The 15,830-nt window shown below is 36.9% G+C and overlaps 1 protein-coding gene and 1 long non-coding RNA gene across 4 annotated transcripts in view; one reads left to right on the plus strand and one right to left on the minus strand.

The window, feature by feature from the left end:
* Positions 1 to 15,830, plus strand: part of SLC12A2 (solute carrier family 12 member 2) — a 92,878-nt gene that overhangs the window by 22,146 nt on the left and 54,902 nt on the right. For both annotated transcript variants that reach the window (XM_003123899.5, XM_005661615.2), the window contains exons 2-4: positions 5,323 to 5,442; positions 6,920 to 6,995; positions 7,305 to 7,400. In XM_003123899.5, coding sequence (XP_003123947.1) covers positions 5,323 to 5,442; positions 6,920 to 6,995; positions 7,305 to 7,400 — 292 coding nt within the window. The remainder of the gene's footprint in view (positions 1 to 5,322; positions 5,443 to 6,919; positions 6,996 to 7,304; positions 7,401 to 15,830) is intronic.
* Positions 8,354 to 15,830, minus strand: part of LOC102162098 — a 71,921-nt gene continuing 64,444 nt past the window's right edge. For both annotated transcript variants that reach the window (XR_301980.3, XR_002341890.1), the window contains one exon: positions 8,354 to 8,446. This is a non-coding gene — a long non-coding RNA (uncharacterized LOC102162098). The remainder of the gene's footprint in view (positions 8,447 to 15,830) is intronic.

The raw sequence follows: 15,830 nt of genomic DNA on the forward strand, positions 1-15,830 counted from the left end.
TTTATTACAAATTGATCTTTATTTACTGGGCCTTGAGACTCCAAGGGGATGGTACTGGTGGGCGGGGATTGTTATTTCCATTTTACAGTTAGGAAACTGATTGTCCCAGAGAGGCTGTGACTTGAAAAGAAGGGTATTGTTTAAAAGCATCCAACTTTTTTTTTTTTTTTTTTTTTTTTTTTTTTTTTTTTGTCTTTTTGCCTTTTCTAGGGCCACTCCTGTGGCATATGGAGGTTTTCAGGCTAGGGGTCTAATCAGAGCTGTAGCTGCCGGCCTTCACCAGAGCCACAGCAAGGCGGGATCCGAGCCGCATCTGCGACCTACACCACAGCTCACGGCAATGCAGGATCCTTAACCCACGGAGCGAGGCCAGGGATTGAACCCGTAACCTCATGGTTCCTAGTCGGATTCGTTAACCACTGTGCCACGACGGGAGCTCCCCAACATCTTTTTTGATTGGATTACACATTGAATTTAGTGGAGGCTACTTTAGCGGAAAATGCCCCAGATTTAAGATAAAGACTTAGTTTTAATCTCTAGCTTCTCCTATAAAAATATCAAATCTGGGGGGGGTAGGGGGGCTAGAAAGTGCCTAGTGTCGTGTTGGATAGAATTAATAGATATTTGTTTAATAAATGAGTAGAAGGATGTGATTGTGGCTTATGCCAGAAACTGATTTTCTCAATTGCAGAAGAATAGTAGAAGTTATTTTAAGGGATGGGAACATTCCCCTCTTCAAAGGGTGTCCATGTTTGAGCATCCTTAAGTCTATCTGGAAACAATATTGTGGCAGCCGTGGACCTAAAGAAATCCTTTGGTACAGCTTCTCACAGTTGTTCTTTAAAGTATCAGTGAAACAAAATAAAACCCAAACATTTCCCCCTCCTCCTAAATTTTAAAATCAAGTGTGTGGGTTACTGTCTTTTTGCCTGTGATGGCCTCAAATTGCTGAGTAAAGATACTTTTTATGAAGCTTTTACTGGTTTAACTGTAAAAACAATACATTTGTATAAAAACGAATAGATTGGTAGTAGACTTTGCCAGGCGTGTGTTTTACTTAGTAATTTTAACTGTATTGAGAAGTTGAACTGTCTAGACAGTCTTGATTTTTCTTTGCACAATGATAAGCAGCTTTATTCAACTTTGGAGAAAAAGTGTGATCGAAAATCATTCTGATCACTGCGTGATCATCTTTCATGGGTATTAGCATCCTTGTCTAGTGATGTTACAAAGACCATCTGTGCTAATTGAGGTGAATATGTTGTGGATTTAGTACCTGAGATGTCTGAAGAAAGAGAATTATTATGACATTTTAATGTAATGTGTATTGAAAGCAATCACCAGTGAGAAATGCATTGCTGTGCAGGTGATGAGAATGTATCCAGAAGACAATCCTGTATCCTAGGTTACAGAGCTAGTGAAAGCAGAGTTAAGGTTTTTAATTGCAATTAGAAAAAAATAGGTTAAGTGTTTTTTCCTAAAGCTTTAAGTTTTATATATATATATATTTTTTCTTTCTTTTACTTTCTTTTACTTTTTTCTTTTTCTTTATTTTTTTTGGCTGCAGCGTGCAATGGCTTGATGTGGGATCTCAGTTCTCAGACTAGGGATTGAACCCTGGGTAGCAGTGGTGAAAGACTGATCCTAACCACTAGGCTGCAAGGGAAGTCCCAAAAGCTTTATTTTTGTCTATTATTTTTAAAGGAAATCTGGTTTCATCCTAGGTTGTCTCTAAAATACTGAAGGAAATTCTGGTGTTAGAGAAGAAACAGTAGCTTGATTTTATAGGAATTTTTTTACTGGGAAAAAAAAAACCCATTAAGCCAGATCCGCGTATTTCAGTAGTATTTTCCCGTAGGTCAAGCGGAATATGAAGTTTGACCTTTGATATGTAAAAGATAACTTAATCAGCAATTAAAAGACTAATTTTTGGATTTTGGAAACTACAGACTTTGTAAACTTTTAGGATGTGCATTGAAGATTAAAATACATTTACATTTTAGAGGTTTTTAATCATTAGGAGTTTACTGTCTTTTAACTTTTGATATTTAAGTGTTCACTGAAGACTTCAGGAATTAAAAACGAATCTAAAAAGGAGAAATTATTTCCCTCTCCTTTTCATTTAAAGGGAAATAGTTGTTGGTAGTACATTGACAGTTCCTTTTTCTTATTTGGTAAGAACTGGAAGAGTAAATATAATAAAATATCCAAGTGACAATATCAATAGCTTTACAGAGGGTTGAAATTCAGAGGGGAGGTTTGATATGAACATGAATGTGAGTCATCACTTAGGTTTTTTTCACATATAGATGGTGTTTAAAGCTGTATAGGTCTGGTGAGATGACCATAGCAAGAAAATAAAGAGTGAGAAAAAGAGATGGTCTCAGACCAAGTGTTGAGGGGACTTTCAACTTAATTGTGGAGTAGAAGAGGCTAAGGAGAGTGTGATATTTCAAAGAACGTTTCAAGAAACAGCGAGTGGTCAACAGCATCATAAGCTGTTCCAAAAAGTCCACTGAGAGGGGGACTTAACATACCTTAGGTTTGGTAGCAGAGACATCTTTGGATGTCTTAATAAAACTCTTTCAGGTGTTGTGGCATGGTGAAGGCAGGTTGGTGTACATTGAGGAACATGCGTAGTATTTTAGCAAGTTTGGAGTGGGGGTGTGTGGTGTGCAGTAGAAAGATAACCATGGTTAGAGGAGAAGGAATGATCAAGTTAGGGTAAAAATTTGAACATGCAAGGGAGAGTATCCACAATGTAAACGTTCTCCTTTTCTCTACACCCTGCAAAGAAGTGATGACTGTGGAGACTGGAATTGCCTTTCTTTCTTGTATTTTCTGTTACTCTCAGGAAAATGTTCAACTCCTCATGCTTTCTCTCTCCAAGTTTCTCTTTTCATTCTTTTTCTGTAGCTTCACCCACTAGCTCTTTATCCCTGGCCCCTCTCCTGAGTACCAATCGTGATTTTTTTTTAACTGTGTGATAGAACTCTTTATTTTTTCTCATGGCTCCCACATTCAGCATGTCCACCTGATGCAATCATTTTCCTTTTCGGACCAACACAGTTTACTAGTATCTTTTTCTTTCACTAAGAGATGTTTCCAGTTACTTCCTGGGTCTTCCATTGTTTCCTCTGTCTCTTCCTCTCCTCCCCACTGTGTCCTCACTCCCAGCCTCCATCAGCCCCTGCTTTGTAGACTCAGATTCAAATTGCTACTTTTTGGAAAATTATTTCCCTAAACCTAAATCAGTTTGGTCCACCTCAGTATAGTGTTAGCCATAAAATTTCTTTCTTCTTTCTTTCCTCTCTTCTTCCCTCCCATAATTCCTCCCAAACCCATCATTTCTGTGAAAAGGGTAGATTGAAGATTTTATTTATGTACCTTTCTATTAGCGTAATTTATAGTTCATGATTGTATATGCGAAATTTCCCTGATGATAAGATTTTTATACAGTTTGTGTGTGTGTAGACAAAATGCTGTGCTCAACAATTTCCTTATTTTTCTGAAACTAAAGTACTTGTAAAACCAAAATGTGTACTCTACTTTGGCTTCCTGTTATTTTAGGAAATTAATTATAAATCAAATTTCATTATACTTTAATCTATGGATTGAAATATAATACTCATTTGATTTTACTTCTTGAGTTGTATTTTAGAGGTTAGTAACACTTAAAAATAGAGCTATCAGAACATGATAAGTTAAACTTTTGTTTGGATCCATCTTTATTTTAAATACTACTTCACACATGCAAGAAAATCTTTGGTAGCTTTTGTTTTTGTTTTTTAAATAGGATCGTTTAATTTAATTTTTGGTAATAGACCCCAGAGCAGATTATCATTCTGATTCGCAAGGAGAGAATCTTGGTGCTAAGGGTTAAACATCAAAGCGGCCCACCAGGGAGTTGGTGAAGGATCTTTGTTTTTTGAATAAAGTTGTTCATAGTTTAGTGGAAACTAGCATAATTACTGCTAGATCCTGAACTTTGAGGTGGAATTCTGATGGACACCCACAACAAAAATTTTAAGATGCCTGCATGCTTCTGAATTATTAAAAAGACACCCACATCAATACTTAGTCTTAGAGAAAGTGGCCTGTTAAGTACACACATCTTTAGTTTTCTTTCTCTTGTATATTACTACAAGCATTTTCTTATACTACTTGGAGGTTATATAATAACTTTAAAGTATTTTATAAATGAACTGAAGAGCACCAAATAGCCTAGAATGAAAACCAAGGAACTCCTGTTTTAAAGTTAATTGAATTAATAGGTACACATTTTTGTTCTGGCTTGATATGAATAACTGAATAGTTGAGTCATCAATTCCCACGAGGAGTCTTTTTTCAGGGCAAGGTTGGGGGCCTCATCACTGATGTCCTATTGTCAGTGGAGGTAAAAACCAAGGTGAGGTACTGAGCTACCTGGGCCCCTGACTGCATTTTTCTGATTCCTGCATATTTCTAACAAGTTAGTGGGTAAGATTTTAGATCTAGAATGTTTTCTGTCTCCCAACACCCCTCTAGCCTTCATGACCTGTTTAATGCATTACAGCTGGCTTGAAAAATTGTGGTGTCCCTTGAACGTGTTGGGATCGAACAAAAGTTAAGAACCATAGAGAGAGGGAAGGAAAGAATGTAAAAAAAAAAACAAAAACCCTGAATCAGATGTGAGACATAAAAGCCTTAGAAGCAAACACTAGTTGTGAAAATACATTGTGTCACCCAGTTCATGTCTGAATCTGAGAAAAATGAGAAAGGAAAGAATGAAGATGCTGCATAACTGAATGCAGAGAAAGAGCGAAACAGAGTTAGGAGTGAATCTTAGAGATCTTCGGGAGTCCTGCTTTCAGGGTCTATAAAGGGGGAACTTCATGGGTGGTGCAGAGGCGTTTTCCGTTGTTAACACCGAGATTTCAGACATGGGAAGGGTGCCAAGCAGGCAATATGCAGTTGTGCCTGGAGCGACAGGGTCTGCATTGCCCAACCTGGCTAGCCTGTACTTAGCAAGTGTATATCCTTTGCGTTCTTCAGAGACCACCACAGTGTCATCAGAATTTGAAATAATTAAAATGAGTTTGCTCTCGTGATAAGATTTTAGTTTTTAAAACTCTCAGTAATTAAAGTTTTCTTCCACTTTATTGCTTTGCATTTTCCTCAGGTGAAATATTCAGAGATATTCAGAAACGCTTGATTCCTAGAAATCAGTTCAGTGTCCTGAAGTGTCATCATTAAGTGTATTTAGTTGATGTTTGTTTTGGTCAGGTGATTTTAAATTTTAAGTAATTCTCAGGCATAATTTACATTTTCTTTTACAACCAGGAACCTTTTGAAGATGGCTTTGCAAATGGAGAAGAAAGTACACCAACCCGAGAGGCAGTGGTCACATACACTGCGGAAAGTAAAGGAGTTGTGAAATTTGGCTGGATCAAGGGCGTACTAGTATGTATCTGTAGACTTAATTTTAGAATTATGCATTTCTATTTATTATCATATCTTCCCAATAGTCTCAATTTTCAAGAGAATGCCTCTTTTTTTTAATTTTTATTTTTTTTTTTGTCTTTTTAGGGCCACACTTGCGGAATATGGAAGTTTACAGGTTAGGGGTCTAATCAGATCTATAGCTGCTGGCCTACACCACAGCCAAAGCAATGCAGGATCCAAGTTGCATCTGTGACCTACACCACAGCTCACAGCAATGCTGGATCCTTAACCAACTGAGCGAGGCCAGGGATTGAACCCACAACCTTGTGGTTCCTAGTTGGATTCGTTTCCGCTGAGCCACAATGGAAACTCCCAAGAATGCCTCTTCTTTTTTAAACTGTTTTATCTATTATGGAGGAACAAATTAATAACTTGTACCTCCTTTCCTTTTAGATAGTACATTCAGGAAAATAAATATGATTTACTTATTAATTGAATTGAATTATACTTGATTACTCTAAATTGTATTTTATAACTTCTGAATCTTACATTTTGTCACATTTCAGTAATTAAGTATGAAGCTTTTAAATTGATGGGATAAACAAAATCAAGAAAGCTGGGCTGGTGCTAAAGCTAAAATATGCCTGCTTCCTTTCCTGGTGCCTTATTATCTTAACAAGAACTGTATACAAGTGAACAAGCAACAGAATAAAGGAGAAATATTTAAAGTGTTGAGATTGCCTCAGTAGACAGGTTTAGGTGATTAAGGTGGAGATTTACTTTCTTCTGTGTTTAAATAGGCACTAAGGATCCGACTAGAGCAGACACTGAGACTTTGGAAGCACTAAAAATTAGAGATGTATTGACATTTAGGGGAGAAGTAGAGGGAAAATCCCAGGTCTATTAGTATTTTTATTTCCTAATCAACAGAGTGCTTTTTAAGCTCTGTGTTGTATTGTGTGTCTCTTTTCAGATTTTAGTATTTTAGAAGACTTGTGTTCTGTGTATGAACCTAATAAATAAAAGTAAAAACAAATTGGAGATAATGTCTTACAAAGAGCTGTAGCTTTTTGAAAGATGTGTGAGCAAATGGCATGTTTGTTGACAGATATTCTATAATTACATTTCTAGAAATCATAAACAAAAGAATAAGTAAAAATTAAGCTTACTTGCATTGATAAGGGGGCCATAAAATACTTTTTTTTAGAGCTGAAGTCATAAAATATTCTTTTTCGTTTACTTCTGCTGCTTCAGGTAATTGTGAATGGGGCCGTGTGTGTAGATAAAGTATATACACACACAGTCACATACTACGTTATACCTAAATTAGCTCACATTTAAGCTCTCATCAAGCTCTTAAAAACTGTTAAAGGGTGGGATAAGAGTTAAATTTGAAACAACTTTTTATAGTTATCCTACTATTGGGTAGTTTAACATTTATTGTATATTTTGTTTAGTTACTTTTCAGCTGTGACTTGGCCTCTTTCTTTCCTAGGTACGTTGTATGTTAAACATTTGGGGAGTGATGCTTTTTATTAGATTGTCATGGATTGTGGGTCAAGCAGGAATAGGTAAGTGAAGTTATATACTGCTTAATTCAACAGAATGAATAGACAGAGTAGCTGTGTGCATGAGTAGGCTCTGAACCTCATAAAATTCGAGCAACTGGAATCACTGTAAGCTGACTTCTCCTTTGTATCAAACTGTTGTCTTAATGTCACTCTTTTCATAATTCTGATTTGATCTAAAGTGGGGGTAAAAAGAAGATAATTTATAAGTTATACTGTAAATTCAGTATACTTCAGCTCCCCAGTTCTAGATGTGACAGGTTGAAATGAGAGTGTAAATGTTCTCAAGTCTTTTTTCTTTTTTCCCTAAAGGTCTGTCAGTCCTTGTAATAATAATGGCCACTGTTGTGACAACTATCACAGGATTGTCTACTTCAGCAATAGCTACAAATGGATTTGTACGAGGAGGTAAGTTAAGTCTTTTTACGTCATCGTCACTGTGTTACTGATGCTAAATAAACTGAGATTTAAATCTCTTAATTACTTTCTACCTTTATAAAGCAACGTATCAGGTCTACATAGGCAAGAAAATTGCTGTCGAGCACTTTTTTGGATGTAAAATTTTATACTGATCTATACACAAACATGTAGTGAGAAAAGGCTCCCGGCTGGGTTTCTTCTCCCCCGAGCTGCCCCTTGTTACCTCCTCCTGGGCGGTGTCAGCCCTTGGACATGTGGTGTTCATCCTGCATTTGGTCAGCGTTGTATTGTTACAGCCTCATCTTTCCCACTGAGGGAAACCTAGGCAGGCTTTTTTCTTCGTGACTGATTGCTGGTGTGCGTTACAGCAGGGACTCTGAATCCTTACTCTCAGCTCTTGCTCTCATATGGGTGCCCTGAGGCCTCTTTTGTTGGAATCCACAAGATCTGACTTGTGAGACTTTACTCTTCCCACGGAGATACCCAGGACGCTAGGAGAAAAGCCTTGGGAACCCTGAGAACAAGAAGAAAACAAATCCATTTTCTAAACCCAAACCCATCATTCAGCTGGAGTGAGGGAGAGATCCTGAGAGAAAGAGAAAATATATCCCACCTCCTGTAAATTCATCATAGGAGAACAACTGAGAAAAGAATCAGGCTGTTTCATCTGCTGCTACTATTTTGCAAATTGTATTTTACACTATATATGTACAATTTCTGCTTTATCTGCTTTAGTATTTGGAGAAGGAGAGAACCAGATTGAGCTTTTCACTTTTCCCCATTTGTCTTTGTATTTCTCCTATACCAGAGGATTCAGATCCCTATGGTCCTAAGGGAAGCTGATAGCTCACATCAGTGCAGTTATGACTTTGCTGCACGTGCATCACTGTTGGCAGAAGCTTCGTGTGTGCTTGAATCTGGATTGAGCAGATTGCAGCCTAAGATGTGGATATGTCCAACAGTTAATCAGTCAATGCCGAGAGGTTCTTGGTTTCCTGTGCACTGGGTGTCCCATGCTTCATTTCATTCTTCTACTATTGGGGGATAGAAATAAAAGGAGAAATGGAATGGGGTGTTAAGTATTTGAGAGAATCAGCAGATCATCATAGAATTTCTCCTTATCTTCAGCGCCTTGAATCTAGGTTGAGAACCTCAAGGGGAGTGGGGCAGGAACCCACTGTCAGCACAAACCAGTCTGTTCTCCATGCGAATTGAAACTTACGGGATATATAGTTGTTCCTGCATTGTGGCTATTGTGTTTCAGTACTAGCAGTAATTTACACATATATTAACAAATACTTGGAGACTTGTGTGTTGTCTTCTGTCCTGGGATACCAAGGAAGTATGAGAATGTAGAATACGTGAAGATGTGTCCCTGCAAAGTACCATATGTTGCAGTTTTGCCTAAGTTCCCTCAGGATGGTAGTTCACAAAGAACCTATAGGGAAAGAACCACTGGATGGTACAATTTGGAATTCTTCTATTACTACATATTCATAAATGAGAAAGTAAATATGTCTGCTGAAATTGTGAAACCTATAGAACAGGAGAAAGCCATTAAATTAAAGAAAGGACCAAATACTTTGAAGCTTTGTTAGAAGGCATTCATTTTTCACCTATATCAGGTGGTGATATTAGAAGCCTGGCTGATCCTTCATAGAATGTAAATGAACTGTATCTTCTGAAATGAAATTTCCTAGAGAGTCTTTCAATGAATGTAACCCCTTCTGTTGGCTGTATGTCTGATTTGTAGACTCGGAGAGCCCTAACAGGATTTAGGTTTTTTTGGATTTAGGTTAGAATCTTGGCTTCTTGTACAAACAGTGTTTCCACATGGGAGAAAACAGATATAGGTGGATCGCGCTGTATTCTGTATTCATGATTTTAAATGAAAAGTATCACTATGACCCATACATTTTATCCCCAAAGTATATATTTCTTAGTTCTGTCCACAAAAAATCACCTGAACAAATGATCAACCCAGTATCAGTGAGCTCTCCTAGCAGCCACATTGTGTATTTCCATTCACAGGAACCAGAGAATCTTGGAAAAGTTACTCATTCCAGATCTGGGCAGGAAATGTATGAGAGAAGCCTAGACATCTTTTCACATTAGAAAATAAAAAAGGTAACAAAGGATACTTGTTTCATGTCAAAATGATCCAGGAGCCAACTTGAAGAAGCTAATACTGTCTTAAGTTTGGATAGTTTGAACAGCTGTACTGTTACTAATAATAACTAATTTAAATGAAAACAAGATACACGATAAAATCCCTAGGTTCACAGACATCACACAAAAAAGCCTTCGTTTTCACCCTTGAAGAATGCTAGAGAATTAACTTATTTCGAAATTTGATAAATACAGGTGAAGAATCTAGTGTGTATCAAGTTTTCTGAATGAGAATTTTCTCACCTGAACTCAGTGTAACCAAGAAATTGCTAGGAGAGTTATCATTTAGGTAATTATTCTACAAAATAGGTGAAGAAGAGAAGAGACTTAGAATATTACAACTTTTTTAACCCTTTACCTAATGAGAGTACCTTTGAAGTTTTATTTGCCAGCCAATTGAATCTGAATTACATTATGCCTAGAGCTCCAGATAGGAAGCATAGGATATGTAGGGGAGAGAGGAATTTACTAAATGCCACCATAGGATGACAGCAGCAAATATCAGAATGGGAATCTCTCTGGAGCAAGGAATCCTTGTTCAATAAAATTTTCCAGGAGCAAAACCATAGGGAGTTATAGTTTAAAATGAACTTTAAGAGACTCAGCATACAGATGGCATTTATTTGCTGTTCTTAATACATTTTTTACTCTCTTACTGATATGAGACCAAGGGTGCTCGGACTGGATGCCCTCCAGCCAACCCAACTTGATTTGACTTCCTTCCTTGAAAAAAGCTATGTACGAGAAGAGCAATAAAGCTAAAACTATCCAGAGGATCAGGGTGCAAAAGCTTCCATAGGAGAAATGGAGGGATACTATGGGAATAGTAATGTTTGGAGAACCATCTTAATTTCTGTGGCCGGAAAGTTTATTACTGAGGGAGTTAATTAATAGGGAAATATTTCATCCAAAACATTGCTGAAAGGTTGTGGTTGTTCTTCTTAATAATTTAAGTCTGAAGAGCCCTTGAATACATAGTTTTTAATATAAAGAACTAGTTCCCTTGTGGCTCAGCGGTAACGAACCCAACTAGTACCCATGAAGACTACCTTTATCCCCACCCCCACCGTCCCCTTGTAGGTAGTTACTTGTTCCAGCTATCTGTTCCATGTTGGATTATTTTTGGTAACATAGTTGAAAAGCCAGTTTTCCGTGAATTACCTGCATTATATGCTGTTGCATTATTTGTTTATTCTCTTATACTAATTATTCTAACACTGTCCTATTTTGATTGCTTAGCTTTCTAAGTCCTAAGTCTTTCAACTTTTTTCTTTATCAGAATTGTTTTGGCTCTTCTGGTTCTTTGTATTTCCATATAAGTTTTTTTTTTTTTTTTTTTTTTTGTATGTCCATATAAGCTTTTGAATATACAATATCAATTTCTACAAAAAATAAGACAAAAATCCTTGCTGGGGCTTTGGGATTTCACACTTAAAGTATCTTTTTGGGAAGAGTGGTCATGTTAACAATATTGAATCTTTTGGTCTGTAAACATGGTATTTATTTATTTAGGTCATTTATTTAGGTCTTTTGTTTCTCTCAGTAGTGTTGTATATATTCTGTTATAGAGGTCTTGCATGTTTTGTTACATTTATTCCTTTTTTTTTTAAATATTTATTTATTTATTTATTTTTTGGTCTTTTTTTTTGCTATTTCTTGGGCTGCTCCCGCGGCATATGGAGGTTCCCAGGCTAGGGGTCGAATCGGAGCTGTAGCCACCGGCCTACGCCAGAGCCACAGCAACGCGGGATCCGAGCCGCGTCTGCAACCTACACTACAGCTCGCGGCAACGCCGGATCGTTAACCCACTGAGCAAGGGCAGGGATCGAACCCGCAACCTCATGGTTCCTAGTCGGATTCGTTAACCACTGTGCCACGACGGGAACTCCTAAATTTACTCCTAAGTCATGTTTTCTTCTTGTAAATGGAATTTGTAAATTTCATTTTCTGTTGTTGTGTATAGAAATACGATATATGTCTTGGCTCGCTGTTCTGTGACCTTGCTAAACATAAACAGTCATTTCATCTATGAATAGAGATGGTTTACACTCTTCCTTTCTAGTTGTAAGGATTTTCCTCTCCTGACTTTCTCTCCCTCTTCCTCTCTTTTTCCAATCCCTTGAATTAGCTAGGATGTCCAGTACCATGGAGAATAGAATCAATGAGAATAAACATCCTTGCCTTGTTCCCCACTTTAGGGAGAATGAGTTCAATATATCGCTATTAAGATGTTAATAGTTTTGAAAGATGGCATCTGTCAGATTCTTTTTCTTAATGGCTGAGAATATCATGAATGGATGTTGAATTTTGTCAAGCTTTTTTAATCTGTTGAAATGGGTATATGGGTTTCTCCTCTTGTTTTGTTATTAGCACACATTATATGGTATTTTGAATCGTAACCTAGCATTTGTAGCATGAACCCTACAAATATCAGAGATATATTTGGCCGAAGATATTATTATACTTTCTGCTACTGTTGACTTGCCAGCCTTTTGGTAAGGATTTTTGAGTCTGATCACGAGGAATATTTGTCTGAAATTTTCTTGTGTGTGTGTGTGTGTATGGTGCTTTTCTTTTTCTTTCTTCCCTTTTTTTTTTTGGTCTTTTTTTGTCTTTCTAGGGCTGCACCTGTGGCATATGGAGGTTCCCAGGTGAGGGGTCCAATTGGAGCTGTAGCCACTGGCCTACGTCAGAGCCACAACAATAAAGGATCTGAGCTGTGTCTGCAACCTACACCACAGCTCACGGAAATGCTGGATCCTAAACCCACTGAGTGAGGCCAGGGATCTAACCCACATTCTCATGAATGCTAGTCAGGTTCATTAACTGCTGAGCCATGATGGGAACTCCTCTTTTTTTTTTTTTTTAAATAATAATCTTTGTCAGGTTTTGGTGTTAGAGTTTTTGCTCAGCTCATAAGGGGTCTTGGCCAGTATTCCTTTTTCCTCAGTTTTCTGAAATAACTTGTATAAAACTAATCTTTTTCCTTCCTCATTAGTGAAGCTGTCTGGGCCTATGGTTTTGTGTGTGTGTGTGTGTGTGTATTACAAGTTTAATTTGTTTCACATCTATGGGGTTATTTCAGTTTCCTGTTCTTGTCATAGTTCTGTCAAGTTTTTCAAGGAGTTTGTCCATTTCTTCTAAGTTGCAAAATTATTTAATATATTACTTTTTTAACCTTTAAATGACTGGGATTTATAGTGATGTATCCCTCCTTTTATTCCTAATTTGGTTAATTTGTATTTTCTTTCTTTTTCTTTTTTTTATTTTTTATTTTTATTTTTTATTTTATTTTATTTTTTTTTGGTCTTTTTGCCATTTCTTGGGCCGCTCCCGCGGCACATGGAGGTTCCCAGGCTAGGGGTCCAATCGGAGCTGTAGCCGCCAGCCTACGCCAGAGCCACAGCAACGCAGGATCCAAGCCGCATCTGCAACCTACACCACAGCTCACGGCAACGCCGGATCGTTAACCCATTGATCAAGGGCAGGGACCGAACCCGCATCCTCATGGTTCCTAGTCGGATTCGTTAACCACTGCGCCATGACGGGAACTCCTCTTTTTCTGTTTTATTCTTGTCTAGCTCACTGTTTGTCAGTTTTATTAGTGTTTTTAAAAACAACTTTTGGCCATGTTGATTTTTCCTTATTGTATTCTGAATCAGTCATTTTTACTCTTAATTTTTTCTACTCTAGATCTTACTTTTTTCTACTTTTTTTAAGAAAGAAGCTTAAAATCATTGATTTCGTTATTTTTTAATGTAAGCATTTAAAACTGAATTTCCTTGTAATTCCTGCTTTAGATATATCCCATTAATTTTGATATGTTCTGTTTTCATTATCATTCAATTCAAAACACTTTTTTTTTTTTGGCTACTGCTAGAGCATGTGGAAGTTCCCAGACCTGCGATCAAACCTGAGCCACAGCAGTGACAATGCCAAATCCTTAACCACTAGGCCACTGGGGAATGCCTCAGAATACTTTTTTAATGTCCCTTGTGGTTTATTCTTTTGCCAGTGTGTTGTATAATTTATAAATGCTTCGGGGAAGTCCATATATTTAATTTAACACTGCTGTGGTCAGTGCTGCTCAGTGTTTCATTTCAGTTCTTTGAAATTTATAGAGATTTATTTTATGGTCAATAATCATGGCTCTTGATTAACCTAGTCAGGATTTTGGTTAGTGATTTGAAATCTAATGAGAACTATAGGGACATATATCCCCAAATAGATGTGTAATAGTAGTGGAACCCAGTGTATGTAGTATTGGTTTACTTAGCATTGCTGGTGTCTGACTTATTTATGTCTCCTACACTCAGGAGGTATGGAATTTTATGGCCAAATTCTGAGATTCTACAAGGATATTTCTTCCGTGGTGTTTACCTGAGCAGTAGATTTTTTTTTTCTCTTATAGAAAATAGTTTTCTTTTTTTCTGGTGTAAACTTTTAATTGATCATAAATTTTTATCATACTCTTCAGCTCTTTTAGTGATAAATAAAGGCTGATTTAATCATACAGACTGTACTGAGTAAGGCCTTAAGTCAGAGAGACCTGAGTTTAAGCCCAGTTCTTCTCTTAGTACTTGCCTGACCTAATTTTCACATATGAAAATGGGAATGGTAGTAGTACAGTTGACCCTTGAATAATGCAGAGGCTGGGGTGCTGACCCCGGTGCAGTCAAAAAAATACATATAACTTGAGTCCCGAAAAACTTAACTCATAGCCTGATGTTGACCAGAAGCCTTGCAGATAACATAAACTGTTGATTAACGCATATTTTGTATGTTATATGTATGTTATACTGTATTCTTATAGCAAAGTAAGCTAAAGAAACGAAAATGTTACTAGGAAAGTTTTAGGAAAGAAAATACATTTACAGTAGCATGATGTACTGATACTGTAAGTTGCATCATCCTTTTACAAGGTGAATCTTCTGTCAGTACCTACATTAGTGTTGTCTTATATGATACAAAACACTGTATATGTTACACATTCTATTAACACTAGAGGTAAAAAATGCAAAGATTATGTAAAAAAAAGAGATTTGCATTTATTTACAGGTATAACAATTCATGCATTAATAGCAAAGAGGTAGTAATATGATTGCTTTCTTGTAGCCCGTTATAATGGATATGATTGCTTCATTGTACCCTAGCCTATACAGCAATGAATGAATCCTCATACAATATTATAGGCATATTCATGATACAGTATTAGAAACATTGTTATATTTTTTAGAAAACTACTTACATGTGTAGATAAGCCATTTCCCTAATTATGTGAAAGAGGCACATATTGTACAGTAATTCTTATAAAACACTAAGAAAACACATTCATTTTATATTAAATTTCATTCACTTCATACCTATGTAAGGATAGACTAGTATCAACATTTTATACATTCATGGCATACCTAACTCATTCTTGTTTTTCATTATTTCTAGGCTATGCGATTTGTCTGTGAGTTTTTTCAAATTGTTACATCTCCTAAAAGTTTTTCAATATATTTATTGAAAAAATCCATGTATCAGTGGATCTTTGCAGTTCAAACCCATGTTATTCAAGGGTCAGTGGTACTTGCTAGAATTAAGTTAAATGTGTAATTTTTAAGAGAGTAAAGAATTTAAGATATATTTCACTTTATGCTGTTTAGTAACTATACCTGTCTTTCAGAGTAGTAGACCTTTTATACTACCTTTGATGCTAAGGAGAAAAAAAGGTGGGGGGATAAAGCTGCTCTTAAAACTGGTTTCCTCTAGGACTCAGGAATGTAAATGAGAAGAAACAGAGCAGAGCACTTTGTTTTTCATTAGGAATTCAAAGATGAGGAAGATGAGCAGATGCTTTTATATATTCTTCATGTGTGACTCCTTATTCTCTTTTTAAAAAAAAATCTTTTAAAAAGTAGTAAAACTGGGTTCTATGTTTTAAACTTTGGAATCCCAATTGATAGAAGATTTTGAAATAGTCCTGAGATGTCAGATATTTATCATTCCCCTCCCATTATCTTCCCCCATGTCAAATGTGTCTTTTTTTTTTTCCCCTTTTTAGGGCTGCAGGTGTGGCATATGGAAGTTTCCAGGCTAGTGGTCAAATTGGAACTACAGCTGCCAACCTACACCACAGCCATAGCAATGAGGGCTCCAAGACATGTCTGCGACCGACACCACAGCTCACAGCAATGCTGGATCCTCAACCCACTGAGCAAGGCCAGGGATTGAACCCATGTCCTCATGGATACTAGTTGGGTG

Source organism: Sus scrofa, chromosome 2 (genome assembly GCF_000003025.6).
Source record: "Sus scrofa isolate TJ Tabasco breed Duroc chromosome 2, Sscrofa11.1, whole genome shotgun sequence".
NCBI classification, from domain to species: Eukaryota; Metazoa; Chordata; class Mammalia; order Artiodactyla; family Suidae; genus Sus; species Sus scrofa.